This window comes from Chenopodium album, chromosome 27 (genome assembly GCF_948465745.1).
Source record: "Chenopodium album chromosome 27, dcCheAlbu1.1, whole genome shotgun sequence".
NCBI classification, from domain to species: Eukaryota; Viridiplantae; Streptophyta; class Magnoliopsida; order Caryophyllales; family Amaranthaceae; genus Chenopodium; species Chenopodium album.
In genome coordinates, this window is record NC_137860.1 from 36,312,366 (window position 1) to 36,333,879 (window position 21,514).

A 21,514-nucleotide genomic window follows, 5' to 3' on the forward strand; every position below is an offset into this window, starting at 1 on the left:
CGATATCCTAAATGAGATTAATTTAGATAGACACATATGCAAATGTGCATTCATGTAATTTTCTCGGCAGTGCTCGTGAGTTGGTAATAATAACACACGTGCATGATACAATTAAGAATGTTGCATAATGACACTTGTGCTATACATATTAGTCCATATGTTAAAGAAGATCTTATTCTCAGTCTACTTTCGAATGTTATGATATATAAAGTATTAAATCAAGAATGATAAAAACTAACCATTATGCACGCACTTTTCCCAGTATTGCTTGTGCGTTTGTAGTAACAACACGCATACGTGCATGACACAATTAAATTTCTTACTTGTTTGACACGTGTACCACCCATATTGGTTTATAAATTATCGAAAATCTTCTCTACTTTTGAATATGCAATCTTATCAAATTAAGAGTGATACATCTTTACGCCAAAAGGGTATTCAAAAACGGTTACGGTTAGCTTATAGGGCAACAAGAAAAGTCCTAACCCAAATATAGGAGGCATTATAAAAGACACAAGTCGTAAACCTAATATGGCTCTAGTCTAGAGTGGGTCAGAATCCAAAACTGAAATTATTGCCACTTTGCCAGTGTTTGACGAAAAAAAAAAAAAAAAAAAAACTCAACTTGGAGGGGTTTATATTTTGGGAGGTTTAATTATCAGACCTTAATTCGTAACTCCCTCACTCAAGAACCTCACTTTGATTTCAATCAGGTTCTTCTTCTTCTCTCTCTTCACTTTCTCTCTCCTCAATTTGATGTAATTGTCGAATTCTTTTGGGATTATTTTTTGCTTCTTGTGATTTTTTGTAATCAATTGTGTTTTGTGGTGAATTGAACTGTTATATATGGTTTTGATTGTTAAAAGGTTTAGCATTTATAATTGTTTAGAATGGTGGTGGGTTTTGATTTAATTTTGTTTTAAAGGAGCGATTTTTATGTGATTTTTTTTTTTTCCTGTGTGAATTAATGTCATGTATTCTTTATTATTTTGAAAAATATACAGAAAGTTGGGTTCTTGCATTGGTGAATTGCTGAATTGTTTTCTGGATTTTTTTTTTTTTTTTTTTTTTTTGGTTGGAGGGGGCGATTAATCTAAGTATGATGTTTCTTTTGAGTCTCAGGAGTTTGTGTAATTTAGGCTTTATGTGAAGAATTGGGGAGAAGAATTATTGGTTTTTTTATTTTTTAAATCGACCTTAGTCTCCATTTTGCCTGAATTTTGTTGCATTTCATTGATCATGTAATCCGGGGACGTTTGTCTCCTCCCTTCTTCCCCAACTTGGGTAAAGATTAGTTATACCATAGTAATTGGTGGTCTGAGTAAGCTGTGAGCCCAGATTATGGACCTGATAGGTTGTTAGCATGCTTGCTTTAAGAGACTGAGAAAGGACCGGATTTGGGGGGGGGGGGGGTAGCTTAGTTAGAGGAAGAGAGCAAGACATGAGGGAGGACCGGAGAAGGGTTGAAGAGACGACCTGTAGGAGAATCTCTTTTTGAGTGGAATATGATTATATGGATTCTGCTATCATACACTTATTAGGTTTTAATGTTCACGTGAGATGTATCGCTACAACTGGTGGTTTAAATACTGTTACATTGACCGGAGGAACTTTTTGCTCCTTGATCACATTTAATGGAAAAAATTTATCTATCTGTTTGTGTTGTCTATCGGAATTTCAGTTGTGGGAGCTATTGAATCATTGGTTTGAGCACTACATGTTGCTTACTAACTTTTAAGTTTTAACTCTATGTGACTCTAAAATTGGTGGAATAAGATATTTCTAGCACCAGCTAATGTTGTGCTAATAGTTTTCATGGGTTTTGCTCTGAGTATATGTGTAATGTAAGTGTTTTCTTGTTTGTTCTTTCAGTTTGCAGTCAACCTTGGTCTTTGATCTTATCGCTGTATGGCGAACAACCCTCAATATACCGGTGGACCGGGTCCGGTAGGTTTTCAGCTTGATACCTGTTCCTCAAATTTTTTTAGAAGAGCTACTATACCTTCCTTGGTTAGAGGATCGTTGATTTAGGACTACTCTCTGTATTGTTCTTATTAAATGAGGAAATTATGAAACTTTATATATGTCTGCGATTCTCTCTCTCCTCTTTTATAACAGGCTGATTTTACATTGTGGGTTTTCTCTATGTTTTTGGTGCATTCATTTTGTGGTTATTATGAATTCTTTGTGAGAAACTACCTATTAAATCCTAGATTTTGTGAGAAACTACCTAATAGAAAAATGTTGTAAGAAACTACCAAATACAATAGAAAATGTTGTAAAAGACTACCAAACAGGATTTCCCCGTTGATTTAATTTCTGGCGTTTTGTAGTCTTTTACAACATTTTACATTTTATCAGGTAATTTCTTACGACATTTTTTTATCAGGTAGTTTCTCACAAAATATAGGATTTAATAGGTAGTTTTTCACAAAAGCGTATTATTATTGATTGGGATTTGGGAACATAAAAAGATGTGACTTTTCTTATCCTGTATATCAGTCTCAGTGCTTACGTCAGATATAAATGTGCTGTTATGTCGATTAGTCTCCTTCTAGTCATTTTGTTGAATGTATACTCTTGTTTTCTTTTACTTCTGTCAACACAAGATCACCTTTGAAGGCATTATATGCCAGACAACTATGTCTTTGCTGTTCATTATTGTTTTGTCTCACCTGTGAAATTGATTTGAGAAGCATGGAAAAACTAGGACAGGTGACCTGTTTTAGTTGATTATGACTAAAAAACCAGCTTAATGGACATATATAATATATTGGAGTCAAGCTATTGGACATTAGCATTAGTTGTTCTTTCTTATGGAAAAAAATTTAAAATCATGCATGAATTTATTAATTACAGATTGATGTATCACGTAAAATACACATATGTTAGAAGGGATGTAGACTGGTAAATATGCATGAATTTATTCATTAATGAAGAGGGGAGAGGAAAATGTGGCTTTCTTACAAAAGTAAAATGTTAAACAACCTCAAATAAGTATTTTTCAACCTTTGGAATATCGCTTTCCAACCTTAACAAAGCAAACGAAGGAGGATGGAAAACTTTTTCCTGAAAATTTTTTCTCTTACTACCAAACAGTCACCTATTGTATCTACTATGGAGAAATGACAGCTCTCTGAAAACTCTTTTTTAATCTCTATTTCCCTCCTCTCTTTCCACATTATGGCCACATTATCATGCTATACGTAATATATGTGATTATACAAGTGAATATGCTCCTTTCTTAGTTACTCTATATATTGTAAATATAAGAAATTTTCTGACTCGTGCGTTTTTCGCTTCCATCTAATTGCCTTCTGATCTGAAGCCTCTAAGGCCACCTATGGTTGGTTCTGTTGGTCCCCCACAGAATATTCCACCTCCAATGCCTTCTCAGGTAAGTTTATATGTTTAATTTTAATTATCTTTTTAGGCAATTTAAGCCAGCTGTAAAAAATTTATGCGTTTTTCTACAGTTCCGGCCAATGCATCCATCTCAGCAATTTGCTCCTTCAGCATCTCAACAGTATCAGTCTATTGGCCCTGGTATTCCTGCAATGAATTTAGGAATGCCTCCATCACAGAATCAGCAAATGCAGTTTGCACAACCATTACAACAAGTGCCCGCCAGACCGATACCGCCAGCTCACCTTCCGTCTATGTCACAATCTATGCCAATGTCTAATATTCAGTTAAACAGGCCAATGTCATCTGGATTACCCCAACCTATGCAAAATTTGCAGGCTTCAAGTAGTTATCTGCCTGCCTCGGGCGGTCCAGGAATGCACCCTCTTCCAGCTTATGCTGTAAGAATTTAAACATGCGTACACTTTAGGGACTCCCATTTATAATTCGTGATTTTTTTATTTTTTATTTTTTATCTTACAATTTCTTACATTTGCTGTAGCCAAATACATACCCTACATCTCAATATCAACCAGTATCTCAAATAAATCTTCAAAGCAATCCTATTTCTGGGCAATCTTTATCAACTTCTGGAAACCAGGATGCTGCAGCTGCTTCATCTATCCAACTGCAGCAAAGTGGGCAGCCTCCACTATCTATTCCCTCAACTTCAGTATGTTTCATGTCTTGTTGCCTTTTGTATACAACCTAAAGATTATAAGATATATCGTAATAAAGGATTCAATTTACATATCTTTTCAGGTAGTAGATTCTCGATCCAAGTCTACAGAGAAATCTTCTTCGGATTGGTTGGAACACTCCAATAATGGAAGGCGGTAGGTTTTGGGTTGAGTTATATTGTTGTTTGGAATAAGAAAAAGTGTCGTGTATCTGAATCTTGGTTGTGGGTCTGAACTACATTTTAATTAGGAACATGGGTAGCTTTCTAACCATTTTCAGCAAAAGGAGTTTGGTCTGTATTGTGGGCATAGTATCTAACATTACTTTCTACCTTGGGAACAGTTATGGCATTAGCAAGACCTAGGTTTAGTGCAACTAGCTTACTAGAAGCAAATATGGTATCGTTTAAATGAGCTGGTAGTTGACTGGGTGTTTATATGTCTATGTAGCCCTTTTTGGTATCAAATTTATTTTCCTCTAAGACGAATTTAGTTATAAGCAACGGCTGCTATGCCTTCTTTCTGAAAAGACATCACGAAAAGAGTTGCTTAATGTTTCGATTCTTTTTCAGATTTTATATTGTTTTACAATTACAAAATGCTGTTTCATTTTCTTATATTGTGGAATTTTTTTTTTTTTTTTTTACTTGACTTTGTTTTTTGCATTGTAATATAGTGATGAGTTCTGTATGTTGTGGTTCAGGCGTGTTAGACTCATATTGATGTATTTATATTTTATAAAGGTCAAATTAATAATCTATTTTAGGTTAACCTTTTGACTTCAAATAGCTGTCAATAAAATGAAAAGAATGAGAAATATTATCAACATCACAACATGGTTTGTGTTGCCCTCTTTTGGCTACTTCCGAAAATGTGATTGTTGGTATGCTTTCTCAATAACGTGTTTCCCTGTTGTTCTTATCTGCTTTCTTAAAACTCGTATGATTCCTTACTAGGTAAGGATTTAGAGTAATTTTTTTTACTTGGTTATCCCAGTGGTCAGCTTCTTTTTGAGATATTCTAGGGGTTGTGAAAGAGCATTTCCTTGCTAAGGTTTTGCATATGTTTCAGGTCAAGATTTTTAGTTTTGCAAGAACAAAGGCAGGAAGTGGCTTTGGCAAGAGTCATTTCTGCACTGGGTTGGTGTCGTTGGATTGAGCAAAGTGCCACTATTGTCTTTTAAGGCAAAGCACTGACATTATATTTACTATTGGAATCATATTTTTTATTTCACCTTTTGAATAGATGCAACTTGTTTTTCCTCTCTCTCTCTCTCTCTCTCTCATCTTAATGAAGAAGCAAAAAAGTAACAATGTCAATTACTAAAACAGTGAAAAATATTATGTGCTGTGTAGCGCATGAATAAGTTTGATTACTACTTTTATTTGTCATATTTACATTAATTACAAACGAAGACGTTTTCTTTTTAGATCTTCTATGTACAATGTAGCATACTTTTGATTATTAATATATGCTACTTCACATTGAATCAAAATTTGTTAGACCATCTCTGGTTTTAACTATCGAGAAGATATGGTCTAAGGGAAAGCAATGTGAAAATGATTAATATTGTTTTTCTGTTTAGCTGAAAAAAAAAGAAAAATTTGTAATACCACCTCTTATATTAACTACCGAGAAGATCTGGTCTAACAGAAAGCAATGCGAGAATGATTAATATTGTTTATCTGCATAGCTGAGAATTTAAGCTACAGTCTCTAGTCATATCAAATTACTGTCAATGCCCTTTCGTTATGGATTCCACGATTTTTTTTTTTTTTTTTTTGTGTGTGTGTGTGTGTGTGTGTGTGTGTGTATGCTTTGTTATTTGTTTGTGTTATTATCATGATCACAGTATTGCTTTTTTTTTTTAAAAAAAGTAATATTCCAGTTGTCTGAATTTTACCGATAAATGCTTTTTGTCCCAAACAGCAACACATAGTGTTTTTAACTCAATTTATTGGTTCAGATTTTACTACAACAAGAAGACAAGGCAGTCTACGTGGGAGAAACCTTTTGAACTGATGACTCCTATTGAGGTAAGGCAGGTTAATTAGTTTATATTACCTGACTTTCTGAGGTTGTTTATCACTAACTTAATCGTGTTATATTTGTTGAGTTCTTCAAGTCTTTACTTTTGGGTCATATATGTATTTGTTGCTAGTTTGATTTGAGTGTCTTTGTGCCCATTTCTGCTCTCAGTGATTCTTTGTCCAACCTTCCCATGGCTAAATATTTGATGCGTTTTTCAGATCAAGCTGGCAATATATTTAATTTATTGCATTTATTTTGGCATTTAAGTAAATTTTTGAACATAAGTGCTTTACACTTTTGGATTGGATTGTTTATGATAAAGTTCATTATTGGCCTTTTTCCTCATTTGGATACTTTTTCCTTGTTTGTTCCAATAATGTCACTGTTGGAGGATATTTTGCATCTGATATTTGTTAATTTCTTATGTCGCCCCTATATATTTTGGGTTTATAATTATTTTTGTTGTACTATGACAGAGGGCTGATGCGACTACTGATTGGAAGGAGTATACAGGCCCTGATGGAAGAAAGTGAGCTATCTATTGTACTCATGACAATTTTTTTGTTAAATCTTCTGCAACCAAATGTGTGAAGGTTGTTTGATATTGTTTGTGATACAAAACTGTTCCAGGTATTATTATAACAAAGTTACCAAGCAGTCCAAGTGGGTGATTCCTGAAGAGCTTAAGGTTATCTCTTGACTGACCCTTCAGTTTCCTCACTGCTGACACTTCTATCAATGATTAGTAGTATTCAAAGTACAATCTATGTAATTGTTTTATATATTCTAAATGACTTAAATAAGATATTTGTTATTGTTTTGGATCCTTGTAGTTGGCAAGGGAGCAAGTAGAAAATGCAGTTTCCATACCAGAAGTTGCTGGAAGCTCTTCTGTATCTGCTTTCCAGTCTAGTGTTAAAACACCTTCTACAGCCGATACAAAATCTTTTATTCCTATTATACATGTAAGTCCAGCTAGAGTGACACCTGCGGCTGTTGCTGATGCTACCACTTCAACTGTATCATCTCCTGGATTGGCTTCTTTGCCTCTTAAGGATTCGGAGGTACAAAAAGATGCTTTGTCTACTGTTGATGTTGGTGCAACTGTCCCTGGAATCGTTGATGAGCAAGTGGCTTCTGACACTGCACCTTTGCCAATGTATAAAGACTTTGATGCTTACTATTGCATATTTTATGGATGCTGGCTTCTCAGATTCTGATGCACCTGTTTCTTTTGTAGGAATCAAGCCAATTTGGTCCCAACCGAGGAAGCTACAGAGTCTTTGCAGAATGTTCCGAAGCAAGAAGAGGAAATGATCTCACTTTGGCTGTGGATATATCATGATAAATCTATAAATAACTTTTTCTAAGAATATGCTGGTTTCCTTCTGCAGGAAGACAATAAAAGCACAGACATTATTGGAAAGACAAGTGTTACTGCCTCAGAAGAAAAAGTGATTGAGCCTGAAACACTAACCTATGCTAGCAAACAGGTCTGTCTTTGTGATAGCTATTTTTCCGTATTGGTCTCCCATCTTTTTTTTTTCCTTTGAGGAATTATATTTATTCTTTTGTAATGCAGGAGGCTAAAGATGCATTTAAAGCTCTTCTTGAATCTGCGAATGTTGAATCTGACTGGACCTGGGATCAGGTAGCACTTTTGTTGAACACTTTAATCTGTCGAGTATTGAAACCACATAGCTATTATACCTAAGTTTCCTTGACATTGGAACTTGGTCTTTTCAGGCTATGAGATTAATTATCAATGACAAAAGATATGCAGCTCTTAGATCGCTTGGAGAAAGGAAGCAAGCTTTCAATGAGGTTTGGTTTGATTTTCTGAATTTCTCAATCAACCGTGATCCATTTGATGATATCTGGCAACCTTGTTTTCTGAATAGCCAGTGAACATATGTATACTAACATGCTCCCATATTTTTGTCTTTTACTTCTAGTACTTGATTCAAAAAAGAAAACACGAAGCTGAGGAAAGGCGTTTTAAGCACAGAAAAGCAAGGGAGAACTTCAGGAAAATGTTAGAAGTAAGCTACCTGAATTATCTTTCAATTATTAGATAGTACATCTTGTCCCCTTTCTAAGGTCCTCATCTTTCTTGCAGGAATGCAGTGAGCTGACATCAACGACAAGATGGGGGTAGTACATCTGCACTTATGTTTTCCTAAGTATGTAGTTCTTAGTTTTTGATTGCTGCTTGACCTTTCTTTTCCTTCGGAAACAGCAAAGCTTTAAATATGTTTGGAAATGATGAGCGTTTCAAGGCCATTGAGAGAGTGAGAGATCGTGAGGACATGTTTGAAGAATATGTGGTTGAATTGGAGAAGAAGGTGAGCTTTGTTCTTGAGCCAAATATTGACAGCTTTACTAATAGTTATCTGCAGGACATTTCTTTCTGTTATTCTGTAGATTTATAATTGTATATTTCCAACTAGACTGTGTGTTTCTTTAGCATATTATTTACTTTCTTGAAAATGGTCCTTTCTGGATTTCGTGTCGCTAGGAACGCTCAAAGCAAGAAGAAGAACGTCAACGGAACATGATGGAGTACAGGAAATTTCTGGAATCATGCGACTTTATTAAGGTATCTATCAGTACAATGATTAATTCCTTAGTTTGTATCCAACATGTCAAGCTGTTGCCTATTATCATATGATTAATGATGCCATTGGATTCATTGGTGATACCCTCTTCTCTTTGCATTTTTAAGGCAAACAGTCAATGGAGGAAAGTGAAAGACCGCTTGGAGGATGATCAAAGATGTTCTCGGCTTGACGCAATGGATCAATTGAAAATTTTCCAGGTATTTTTCCTACTTTACAGCTAGTGTTTGGAAAAGAACATCAAATGAAATATAATGGAGTTGAAGCTAACCTTGATGCATGGTTGCAGGAGTATGTTGGTGATTTGGAAAAGGAAGAGGAAGAGCAAAAAAGAATTCAGAAGGTATCTCAGTTTTTGCTTCATCCCATCCTCGTGCTTTCATTTTATTCGAACCTTACATGCAAAATCATAGGGGGTTTGGTTATCATTATGTCGTAATGATTGTGAAATGTAATGCCTGAAGACCCCTTCCAAATAAATTTTGTGCAAAATGGTTAATGATTTTACGAGCACTGATTCTTGGTCTTTTATAAGAACTTAGATATGTTAGAGGTCGATGAAGAAAACAGGAAGGGGGGGGTGGGGTAAGCTCCAACCCCATTACACCGTGCTCATTACATGGTTCCATCCCGAGAGGATTCAGCGGGCTTAGCAGCTTGCTAGCTGTATATCATTGCTGTTTTATGTTTCTAGTTTGTTCAAAGCTATGTTACTCGGACCTCAGGTACCCATGTCCGACACGGGTACGTGTTCAAGTGGCCGACTCGGCTATTTTAAGAAAAAAATCCATGATGTTGAACTAAAGTGAAGTGTCTAAGTGTCCTACCCATGTCCGAGGTGAGAAGAAGAGTGCGAGTAACATAGGTTAAAAGTAACTCATATTGAGTTAAATGAACACATGTGGCTCACTGGAATGCTAATTCCATTCTTATAATCAGTTACTAGTGCAATTATGTTTTTAAACAATGGGTTTCTAGGTCTATCCTCCGGAACAGGTCATAAGACCATGTGACCCCCAACCAAAGTATTAAAGTGTGCATGCATAAACAAAGAAACTATTGATTAATTTGCCGGAAGTTGATTTTTTTTTTTTTTTTTTTTTGTTTTTTTCAACCTAATTTCTTTCCTTTTTTTGGTGCATTTGATATAATAGGAAGAAATAAGAAGAGCTGAACGGAGAAACCGTGATGAGTTTCGGAAGTTGATGGAAGGACATGTCTCAGATGGCACTCTCAGTGCCAATACACTTTGGCGTGATTACCACTCGAAGGTACATATTTCTCTTATCTAACTTGAATAGGCTGTGTAATTTTTGTCCTCTCATTTTCTAGAGTGGTTGAAGAGTGTAGTTTAAGCTTTGTTGTCAGGTAATACCCCCCTGTGCAGCTGGGCTTTTCATGTCTCCATTGCTAAAATTAGTTTTTACCCGTTTTCTGTTGCATTTTCAGGTTAAAGATACACCGGTGTATGTTGCAGTCTCGTCCAATACCGCAGGTTCCACTCCTAAAGAGTTGTTTGAAGATGTAGTTGAAGAGCTAAAGAAGCAGGTATGTGCATATATAATTGTGTAGAATTGAACCAGAGTTTCACTCAAGTCGATGCATAGCATGACATAAGCATTTGATTGTGCACCTGCTCCTCACAGATTATTATGGCTGATCTGTAATGACTTAACTTGTAGAAACTAACACCTTGATATTCTGAAACTATTAGCTGTAGAAACTTATGTGTTGTCAAACCAAGCCTCTCTAGTTTAATTTACTTTCAGCCTTCAAGTATTGGGAAACTGTATGCTTATCTTCAAGTTCTTTTTTCGCTATCTTATCTCTTGGGCTTTGTTTTCCTCACCTTAATTTCCTTATAAGGGCTAATAAGTACTACTTACTTTCTCTGTTCCCATTATATTGCAACAAGCACCATTTTAGGAAGTTTCACAAATATTGCAATGTTTAAATATTTCCTTATTATCCCACGAAGGTACGTGGACCTGGTAAAGGATATGTATCGGGATTTGGCAACAAATGTGAGGACATATGGAGGGTTGACAAAAGATTTCCTTATTATAATCGGATTGCATTAAGGGTCTGCATTAAACCCTTTTCTTTTTGCAACGATTCTAGATGTAGTAACTAGACCAATTCTAGATGAGGTTCCATGGTGTATGTTGTTCGCGGATAATATCGTTTTGGTGGATGAAACTAAGGATAGAGTTAATGTCAAGTTGGAGCAATGAAGGCAAAGGTTGGAATCTAAAGGGTTTAAGCTAAGTCGGAGTAAGACATAATATCTAGTATGCCTCTTTGGTACTCAAAGAGGGGTAGGCAATGAAATGGTGAGTTTGGATGGAAAATATTTGACCATGAGTGAATGTTTTAAGTATCTTGGGTCGATCATCCCAAAAAATGGTGACATTGATCAAGACGTGGCACATAGGATTAAGTCGGGGTGGCTTAAATGGAGAGCGGCCGCATGAGTGTTATGTGACCGAAGTATTTCCTTACAATTGAAGGGAAAATTCTACAGGATTGCCATAAGACCCGTGTTGCTCTATGGTACATAATGTTGGGCTTCAACGGAGCACATTAAAAAGATGGAAGTTATGGAAATGCGCATGTTAAGGTGTATGTGTGGGAACACTCTAAGAGATAGAATAAAAAATAAGGTTATTCGCAAGAAAGTAGGTGCGACAGGCATTGCTAAAAAATTAAGGGAAAATCGCTTGCGTTGGTTTGGGCATGTAAGACGGAGACCCGAGGGTGCACCGGTTCGAAGAGTGGAAGAGTGGGACTAGGAGGGGTAAAACGAGGGAGAGGGAGACCGAAAATGACTTGGTTGGAAAGAGTTTGGAAGAATATGAAGTATATGGATTTGCATGAGATGAAGCATTGGATCGTAAGGGATGGAGGAGGAAGATTTATGTCGATGACTACACGGAATAATCAAATTTGGTTCATGTTAGCCGACCCCACTTATGGGATTAAGGCTTTGATTGATTGATTTATATATTTCCTTATGCTCTCTCTATCTCTCACCTCATTAGTCATCACACGGATCTCTATCTTTATTTCTCTCGATCTCTCTCCTTATCTTGAATTCCGTGTCTTCCCCCCTTGTTGCAATGTTAGGGTAAAGGAGGAAGTATTAGTAAAGTTCATGGTCAATTAAATTAGATAAGTGAAGAAAATACATCCTTTGTGAAGATAGATTTTAAGGTTCTTATTGCATTGGTTAATGGTAATGAATACGATGTTCGTTCCCTGTGATTTCTCTTTAATTAACATAAATTTGAAATTAGTAAATAACATGCATTGATAATGTTTTTATTTTTGTTATTTGTTTTAAGGGTGTTATAATCAATGTCAATCATGCCTATTGTCAATATGCTAGTTGACCCAACATTTAGAGAAGACTAAAACTTGTTTATCACTTTATCTTTTCTATTTCTAGTAAAAAAAACGAAATAAAAAAAAATCATTAGCAAATCAGGATTTTCTAAACTAAAATCATTCTAAATCAGGGTTATAAATAAATAGGGATGCATTGAAAAAGCAGTAACCTCAAGGGTGCAGTGGAGATATTTTTTTTTTAAAATAGTTTTTCAACTTGAATATACATTATTTACCAAGTGGAAACCTTTGTGTTCTGCAGTATGAAGATGATAGGATACGGATTAAGGATGCTGTGAAGTCTGGAAAGGTTAACATCTATGAACAGCTATATTTTCTCTCCTTACGTATATGTTTCTCAGTAACTAATTGTTTAACTTTGCTGAAGGTTTCCATATCTTCTACATGGACTCTTGAAGACTTCAAGGCTGCAATTGAGGATGATATCAGCAATCCGGAAGTGTCAGAGAACAACTTGAAGGTTGGTGTTGGTCCCTGGTTGTCTGTCCGTGAGCCTTACTCTTAAGCATTTATTATATCTATCTTTTTGTTGTTGTATCTCGAGTTATTATGATCATTTCAGTGTTTAGTAGAAGACAAAAATATTATTACGGTGTATGCATGTCCCTAGTTCCCAAGTTATTATTATGTGGCTTGAACTATGGGCATGTTAAAAATCTGCAATTTTGATTCAAATACTTGCATATGGTATAATTGTAGCCTTTGGAAGGCTCTTCTCCGACACTAGTATCCTTTCGAAGTTATGCACTGAGAGTATGGAGCTGTTAGCTATCGTATCAGTACTTTAAATATGCACTGACAGTATGGAGCTGTTAGCATTCGTATCAGTACTTCAAACCATCAAATTTGACAAGTAAAAATGCATTGATAATAAGTGACAGATAGTGTATAATAAGAGTAGTTAGTTTAGTGGCCATGGATGGAGCATGTTGTGTTGGGCTCTTCAATGAACCTATTAACAAGATGTGTTGTTTGCTCTTCTTGTTTGTTACCTATTAAGAACCATATGGCATGCCCTTTGATGGCTTTGAATGCTCAACTTTGTTCCATGCCTACATATTTTTCAACTCCAAATTTTTTTCACCTTTTTTCCAAGTTGGATACTATAACAATTATGGAGTTTGTTGTGGCTTCTTTAATGTTATGTCATTGGGTTGTAGATCTTTTCTTAGTTGCTTCGTGCCTTCATGTGGCTATAAGCTAATTTTTTTGAATGCTTCTAATGCTCTAATACTTTGTGCTTTGTAGCTAGTTTTTGATGAGTTACTTGAAAGAGTCAAAGAAAAAGAGGAGAAAGAAGCAAAAAGGCGAAAGCGCCTTGGAGATGAATTCTTTAACTTGTTATGTTCACTTAAGGTAGTACATGTTTTCTTTCCACTAGATAGTTGACTTTGTTGGATGTTAAAATTGGTCCTTTAGGCCTTATTCGTTTCTGAATATATTGCAGGATATAACCGTTGATTCAAAGTGGGAGGACTGTCTACCACTGTTTGAAGATCGAGAAGAGTTTAGGTACTGCGTGTTTGTTAGCTCATTGTAGCTCTAGATGCTCAGGATTAAATATGGGTGTTTGTTATAGTGTAAGTGTTTATAATAGAGGCAACTTCTAGGGTAGGACTGAACCCAATGCAGGCAAAGCCCCCAGAAGAGGCACTGGTTGATGGTTTTTTGGTCTTCTGTTGTTGCCAATGTGTTTCTAAAATGCCAAGTCTTTTGTATGTTTTCTGTCATAGCAGGGTACTTTACTGCCATGCCACCTAAAATTATTGCTTTTTTTTTTTTTTTGAAGGAACCTAAAATTATTGCTTAATAGTTGAGTTGTGTTCTGGTGCATAAAGACTCCAATGTATTGTGGAACAATCTGTTCAGTTGTTCACTTCTAAGCTCATGTAATATTAGAGTCCCGAACAGGAGTATGTGAAATTGGACATCTCAACTTGTTCAATCAACCATATTATAGCCGCATGTAACCTCCATGCATATATAACTAGAGCCAAAATGGTTTTAATGTAGCCAGTTGAGAAAAGAAAGCATTCCCAGTTTGCATAATTCATGCTAATTTGACCTCTTGTGAGCTGTGTGTGCTCATTCTGAATATAATTCACTTCCACATTCCTGCTTTAATGAAGAGTTAATTGCTTGAATTTTTTTTTTCCTAATTCTAATTGGTATTAAGTTATATATGTGTTTCTGATTGATTTCATCTTCTTTATTCATTCTTGATTTTGTCTTATATTCTTTTTATGTTTTTAATTGCTGAAATTGGTCTTGTGTGTCATGTGTAGATCTATTGGGGAAGATGCTTTCTCTATGCAGATTTTTGAGGAGTATCTTGATCAGTTGAAGGAAAAGGAGGAGAAAGATCGAAAGAGAAAAGAAGAAAAGGTACTTATGACATGAAACATAAAACTCTAATTTGTGATAATAAGCGCATGAATGGCTCATTAGGCACACATTTCTGTCTTCTCATGCTTATCCTCCTTCCACATCAATTTCTCTCTTCTCCACCTTTTACAACCAACTGTTACCAATCTCACTTTGATTTCACAACGGTAACCGAATATCAGGAATACTTTTGCCGATACAGAGGACATACTTATAATTTGAGCCCCATATATAGAGGATAATTATTATGACTGCTGGTATTTTAATTATTTGAAGTCAAAATTATGTTTACCGTGAAATTTTTTTTGTAGTTGTGTGTACTAAATTCTATCACAAAAGTCTGTTGACACGCTGCCGGCCTTGGGGCACCATTGAATCTCTAATATGGAACCATCTACATTTTTGCAACTTTTCTCTTCATTCACTCTAATGCAGTCTCTATATGCTATATGTTCCTTGTCTGGACATGGGAATAGGAAAGGTCACTGGGGCGGGGAAAAAAGAGGGGGTGGAGTGGAGAGAGAGGCTGTTATTAGTTTCCTGCTCGTGTTTCTGCCAATTCTTCTGAATGCTGGTTCTTTCTTTTCCTATTTTATCAGGCTAAGAGAGAGAAGGAGAGAGAAAGAGATAAAAGGTCTAGAGACAAAAGGGAAAAAGATAGGAGGCGTGACAGAGATAGAGGAAAGGACCGAAGTGGAAGGGACGAGGGTGACGCTGAACCTGACGTTGATGAAACTTCAGTATCAAGTCAGGGCCGAAAGTCAGGAAAAGACAAGGATAAGAAGCATCGTAAGCGCCATCATGATGATGAAAACGATTCAAATTTGGATAAAAATGGAAAAGATCATTCGAGAAGCTCTCACAGGCACAGCAGTGAGCGTAAGAAGTCAAGACAGGTATGCATTTTCTTCCCATCAATTCTGTAAACACGCTCCTTATCCTCCTCTAGGTTCCCTTTAAAATCCAGTTATTTGTTCATTTAATACTGCTATTGAATTTTCTCTTATCTCTTGTTAAAGATGGAGCAGCACACAGAATCCGATAGTGAAAGCAAGCATAAGAAACCCAAAAGAGAGCATCGTAATGGCTCTCGTAGAAAAGGAGACAATGAGGAGCTTGAAGACGGGGAGCTGGGTAAGCTCACTTCAGTCTTGTTTTTAATTGCATAATCCACTATGTTCCTAAGTTCAGGAATGTGTAGGCTAGTGAAATTAATCATACATGATCAATCCATAAGATGGCCAGTCAAAGTCAATCCCTAACCTTGAACATTCTGCTATCTAAATGTTCTTTTTGATTCATATGATTAATGTCAAAATCTTAGCTTTTTGGTCTTTTGTCGTATTCAAATAGTTTAGTCATGATATTTGCTATAATTAGGATTCAGTCTGTCTTGTTATTCAATAGAGTTTCTATGCCAGTTGCTGCATGAGGTAGGGTTAGAATCTCCTTATCCCAATAAGGATGTTCTAGCAGGATAAAACAGAGATTATGTTTTTTTTTTTATTTTTTGGAGGAACTGAAATCTCAAATGCGTTGGACCAAGAAAATTTAGTGTTATTATTACTTTTCTGGTACTACGATTGAATTGAATTGGCTACAATGCTGTAATTTTTTATTTTTTTTTATCCATATTGATGTTGCTTTTAGAAAATTATTAATTTGCAATATATAGAAAGTGGTTTATTATTCTGGAACGGACCAATTCAAAAATGTGGCCAACTATTTAAGGATAATATGGAGTATTGTTTACACGTATTTGCATGATGTAAAACTGCTATCTAACTAATCTAAGTGATTTCGAGATGCCTTGACTGATTGGTTTTTTTTCAAATATTTTCAGGTAACTGGTGATCTGTGAGGCATGTATGTTGTAGCAATATACAGGGGAATTAAACATTATTTTGTTGTTTAGAACATGTTCACTTCAGTGGGACATCATCAATCATAACTCTTTGCTTACTGCATGAAGTGAAAGGGCTCAGACCTAGAGAGCCACATTGCATGATATTTATAGGAAAAGGCTCGATTGCACATCCACCTTGGAAGCCAGCAGGATCTTCGTATGTAATCAGGAAGGTATCTTTCTTTATGACTAGATTTAGGCAGTATTTGGATGGTTTTCATCGATTTTCCTTATTAGAGTAAGCATTGGGTTTGGCTTGCAAGATGTATGAATGGTATTGATCATGAAAGTTTATATGTTCGCTAATTGATAATATCAGGGTCAAATTTTGTTAGCACATAGGTTTAATCCTCAGTAATCTTGGTCAGTGAGACAGCTTCTTGTATTAGATAACTGAGTGCCTGACTTCAGTGGTTGACTCCTGAATTTTGAACACCCAAACATTATCATCCCTTTTTCCTTTTCATATGTGATTATATTTATAATACATGATTGGGAAACTGAAGTACTATACAAAACTTGGGTTTGATTAGATTAATTTTCATTTGGCGTTAACTTTCAGGGTATGTTCTTTTCTGAATTAGTATTGGTTATTTCATTTCAATTACAAGTTGTTTGGTTGTGCTACGACTGTTAGCTAATACAGAGTACTATGTATGTTCTTATCATTCTTATGCTTGTCTACCTTAAATTAGAGATTATACTCCCATTTCCAAAAACGAAAGGGGCGAGATTAGGCCCCATTAATAGCAATAGCAAAGGTTTCTCGCTATGCTACTGTACCCTTACGATGGTGCTCCCATTGTTTTAAAATGATAGGCTGTATATATGACTTTAGTTATGAAACATAGTTCATTTGATAAGCATTTTATCATATATTCATATTCCGTATAATCTGAGTAAGAAACTAAGAACTATAGTACATGAAGTATTTAGAAGATTAAATTACTACGTATAAGATAAATGTAGTAATTGTAGCTTATATTGTGGAATACTTTCTTGATTGACTAGGACTAATATATAGCTTAATACATACTAGTAGAGTAGTAGTTCAGTTTGAAAATTGTCGGTTTATTATGAGTTTATGACCAATGTTGTAGGGGAAAGTACGTTGACATTTGTAGATCTCAATATAGATGTAAGATGTCCGTGTATAGTGGATCCCTTGTTAAAATGTTAATTGTATCAATTTTATTTTAATTGTTGTTGCATTGTTTATGGATACACATAACACATTGATCACAGTGTACACCCGATGTTGTGCTTGTGTGTTAAAATTTTGAGTTGATAAAATATTTTTGAACCAAAAAAAAAAAAAAAAATGTTAAGGAGCTTGTGGACTATGATCACGAGTTAGGGTTGTGATTTGGAAAGTAGAGAAAAGATCCTTCAATATCTCCCTAGTCCCTATGTTAATTTTATTTTATGTTTTGTTTTTATTTTGTATAGGTGGCACTTGATATATTTGAACTTCTTTTTTTTTTTTTTAGCATACTTCCATTGTTTCTAGATATATGCGATCATTGACTTTCTTGTTTGTCTATCTTTGATCATTTATATTTTTAATATTAGTAAAAATATATATAAAAAACTAATATTATTTTGAAATTATGTATTAAATACACATAATATTATACTTTTTTTTTTTTTTTTTTTTTTTTTTTTTTTTTTTTGAGAAAACATAATATTTATACTTTCTATACAATTAAATTTGAAGTCAAATATAGTACGAGTATATGAATAAAAAAAATATTACAGTATATTTATTAGAAACGGAATAAGTATAAGAATTTGCCACTGGTAAGAAAAATGTTGAAAGTAAGGTTTACCAAATTTACAAACCTACCAATTCTTGGAATTATCAAACTTGGCTAAGCTAATTCTAGAAATTAAAGTGGACTAACAACTTAGTACAAAGTACACGGGAGATAATAAAAGTGTGTAAATTAGGTTGACAAATGCGCATTACTTGTCAAGATTAGAAAACTAGCTATGCCAAGAGTTTGACCAGTGTCTTTCGCGCACTACCTATTTTATGATTATTATCTTACAAAAATATCTATAATTTCTCTCTTATAATTTGGCCTTATTTTTGTTTTTGTTTGTCTAATTTTAATTCAATAAATTGAATTGAACTTTTATATAAATCCTTTTAGATAGCCTCAATATAATGGTTTACAAAAATTTATCGTGGACTACAATGATATTATTTTGACAATTAATTTCTTTTGAAATGACTATATAATTATTAAAAATAATATTTGGCATAAATTAAAATTGTAACTTTGTTGTGCTCATTCCTTTAAGTTGTTCTTTTACCAACTTAAGGATTACAAAATACGTAGTATTATTTATACAAGTAGAAGTAATGGTGAATGTTTGATATTAATAAAAACCAATGCCAATCATCCATATGTCACATGCTAAATTGTCACTTCATAGATATTACAGCCCAAAGCAACTGTTTTTATACATAACATAATAATGTTCCTCTAATCAGCTCCTTATATTCAATTCACATGCAAACATAATAAGTAATTAGTGTGTCGTGTTGGCCTAATCATCTAGAAAATTACAAGAGTTATGTTTATTTTGTTGTAATTGTCTTTACTTGTAGAGATAATTTTTTGGCTTCTAGATACATAGACAAAGTCACAATCTATTTTTATGTTTCTTGCTTTGTTCAATTAGTAACATAAACCTAACCATGCTTTTATTAATCCATATTTTCCTCCAAAATTTCATGTGATTTTATTTCTTACCACATACTATATATCTTTATATATAAGGTGTTCTCCTAAGCTTTCTACTGTATATTTTCATATAAAAGCAGACTAATATGATTCCTAAGGCTAGGAATGATGCCGCCCTTCTTATGGCACTTCTCCTGATGTTCGTAGTATTCACGTACGCAGGGCGATCCACACCTCGGTTCTTAAGCAACAAGCTGCATTTTTCAGAACTTACATTTCAGGTGAACTATATATGGTTTTATTTAGTTTGAGGCTTTTGTTTATTCATTCTCTCCTCTTTATAAATGTTTATGAACTAACTTGGTTCGGGTTTTAATTTGAAGGATGACGAATGGGAGCTAAAAGAAGATAATGAGAAATGTGAAGGATTATCAGAAGAAAAATGCTTAATGAGAAGATCTTTGCTAGCTCACACAGACTATATCTACACTCAAAAGCTAAAACCATGAAGAATTTTTAGGTTATTCGTTCTCTTGCATAGATTGTTATTATACCTCATCACTTTGTGCAATTTTATATTAGGTTAGTTGAAGTGTTGTATAATCATTTAAATGCTCGCCTTTATACAATATCCAAGAGAAATTAGTTACATTGAATTGTATAGCTTCCTCCTCTCCTTAATGGCCAAGTACTACACATTTTAGAAGAATCAACAAACATTACAATTATATTGATAAATTTCACACAACTTTGCGTAGGTATTTCTATTTCTAATATAATGCTCACTTAGTGTAGAATATATAACAATGAGTCTTCTTACAAGTAAGATGAACAACTGTTCATATGTGCATTAATATTGTTGCGAATAATATTGGAGTATATGGTAACATGAACGTGCACGTACTAATATTGCTGTGAAAAATATTAGTATAGGGAGTATATTAAATTAATTTCTAACAAGAATAAACATCTCATAATCTTTGAAGCTAAGCAAAGTAATTTACCAACAAGCTATATATATAATAAAATTCTTGAAATAGTGGAGTAGAAGTAACGAGAACAATTGGTTCACACTTCACACCATAATAACCCCTTTCAAAATTACGTGTTAAACTCTTAATGACTCCTTACAATTTATGCTAATTGCAATTACATGTAATTTCTCTAAAATAGTTCATCCCTCTTCAATTTCATACTTCATCCTTACAACTATAATAAGATACTACCCAAAAAAAGAGGTATATACTTGTATATATTATGGGAAATCAATTGGACAGCTTTGTGGGAGTAATAAAGTCCAAGGTAAAAGCCCTCAGGAAGATGAAGTCACCTTTGTCATTGAAGAAAAAGAGGAATAACAATCGTAATTACATCAAGATGGAAAAGAGTGCTAGTGTTAAGGTGGCATTTCGTACTAAGAAAGCTCGAAAACACATCCTAGAAGAGGCCGATAACAGCCCTGGTGAAAGCACTGTTTCTTGATAATATTTACTTAAGTCGTAAATTATTTCATGCACTTGGAAATATATCTATCCAAGTGACTTAAATGGCGTTTCCGATCCAAGCATCCAATGTATACGCATAGATTGATAAAAATGAAGAGAACGGAAGGCTAGTTGTTCGATCTGTACACTCTCAGGTTGTTCACTATGTATGTTATACCTTTGAAGTTAAATTTTGTCAATATTTCTATGTAAACTCGTCTTACCTATATGGCTATATTTAGTACTTGAATTTTCTTTTATAAATGATATTATTAACGTAGTATTTCGTTGAAAAATAATAGGTTTGTACAAGTCAAATGACTTGACTCTGTGGATTAGGAAATAGCATTGATTATACAAGTATAAGAATAATATGCTTGAAAAAACACAGGTTTAAAGTCAAGATTACTACAAAGTTGTAATTTGAAAATTTGTTGTTGGGCTAGATCTAGATGCCCCAGAGGCCCAGATTATTACATGCATGATGAACAATAATTATGCCTAAAATTTATAACTCTCTCGGAAAAAAAAAAAAAAAAAACGAAGGAAGTACAACGACGTAATAACTTTTTCATGACGAACCGAGTATATGCAAGAAAGCAATTAATATTAACATAGTGTGGACTCATTATCTGCCCGTTATTGTTGGATAGCTAATTAGACTATTTAATGGAGTATATAAAAACAAGTCGTATAATATAGAGAGTATGATGATGATCCATGCTTCCCTAGTTGACAACGTCCTCAGTTCCAACCCACAAAAGTCCACGACCATTATAACGTGTAGAGTATTTTGACCGCCATTATTGTCGACGTATCAACAATTCAACATATATTTATTCAGAGCTAAATAATTAAGTTCAATGTAAGAAATAAAAATTAAATTCAATGTAAGAAATAAAAA

General features: G+C 34.5%; 1 protein-coding gene across 2 annotated transcripts; it reads left to right on the forward strand.

The window, feature by feature from the left end:
* The first annotated feature begins 580 nt into the window (after window positions 1-580).
* LOC145619409 (pre-mRNA-processing protein 40A-like) lies at window positions 581-19,587 on the forward strand. Of its 2 annotated transcripts, XR_014108126.1 has the most exons (32): window positions 581-713; window positions 1,873-1,947; window positions 3,329-3,397; window positions 3,477-3,806; window positions 3,908-4,078; window positions 4,168-4,241; window positions 6,052-6,121; window positions 6,593-6,645; window positions 6,747-6,804; window positions 6,950-7,275; window positions 7,357-7,424; window positions 7,509-7,609; window positions 7,699-7,767; window positions 7,863-7,940; window positions 8,072-8,158; window positions 8,236-8,270; window positions 8,356-8,461; window positions 8,635-8,715; window positions 8,842-8,934; window positions 9,024-9,077; window positions 9,889-10,005; window positions 10,184-10,282; window positions 12,384-12,431; window positions 12,510-12,602; window positions 13,391-13,498; window positions 13,590-13,654; window positions 14,428-14,527; window positions 15,127-15,423; window positions 15,547-15,661; window positions 16,371-16,606; window positions 19,349-19,407; window positions 19,510-19,587. XR_014108126.1 is itself a non-coding variant. In XM_081674093.1 (30 exons), the coding sequence occupies exons 2-30, from the start codon at window positions 1,909-1,911 to the stop codon at window positions 16,379-16,381; spliced, it is 3,015 nt and encodes a 1,004-aa protein (XP_081530219.1). In that variant the 5' UTR covers window positions 581-713; window positions 1,873-1,908; the 3' UTR covers window positions 16,382-16,770. The 2 variants fall into 2 exon arrangements, 1 of the variants encoding a protein (XP_081530219.1); XM_081674093.1 differs by lacking the exons at window positions 19,349-19,407; window positions 19,510-19,587 and having other exon boundaries at window positions 16,371-16,770.
* The last annotated feature ends 1,927 nt before the right edge of the window (window positions 19,588-21,514 follow it).

Coding starts and splice junctions, on each gene's coding strand:
- LOC145619409 (XM_081674093.1), top strand. CDS start 1,909: ATGGCGAACAACCCTCAATATACCGGTGGACCGGGTCCG. Junction 7,941..8,071: donor GGAAGCAAGCTTTCAATGAG/GTTTGGTTTGAT, acceptor TTTTACTTCTAG/TACTTGATTCAAAAAAGAAA. Junction 8,935..9,023: donor ATCAATTGAAAATTTTCCAG/GTATTTTTCCTA, acceptor GCATGGTTGCAG/GAGTATGTTGGTGATTTGGA.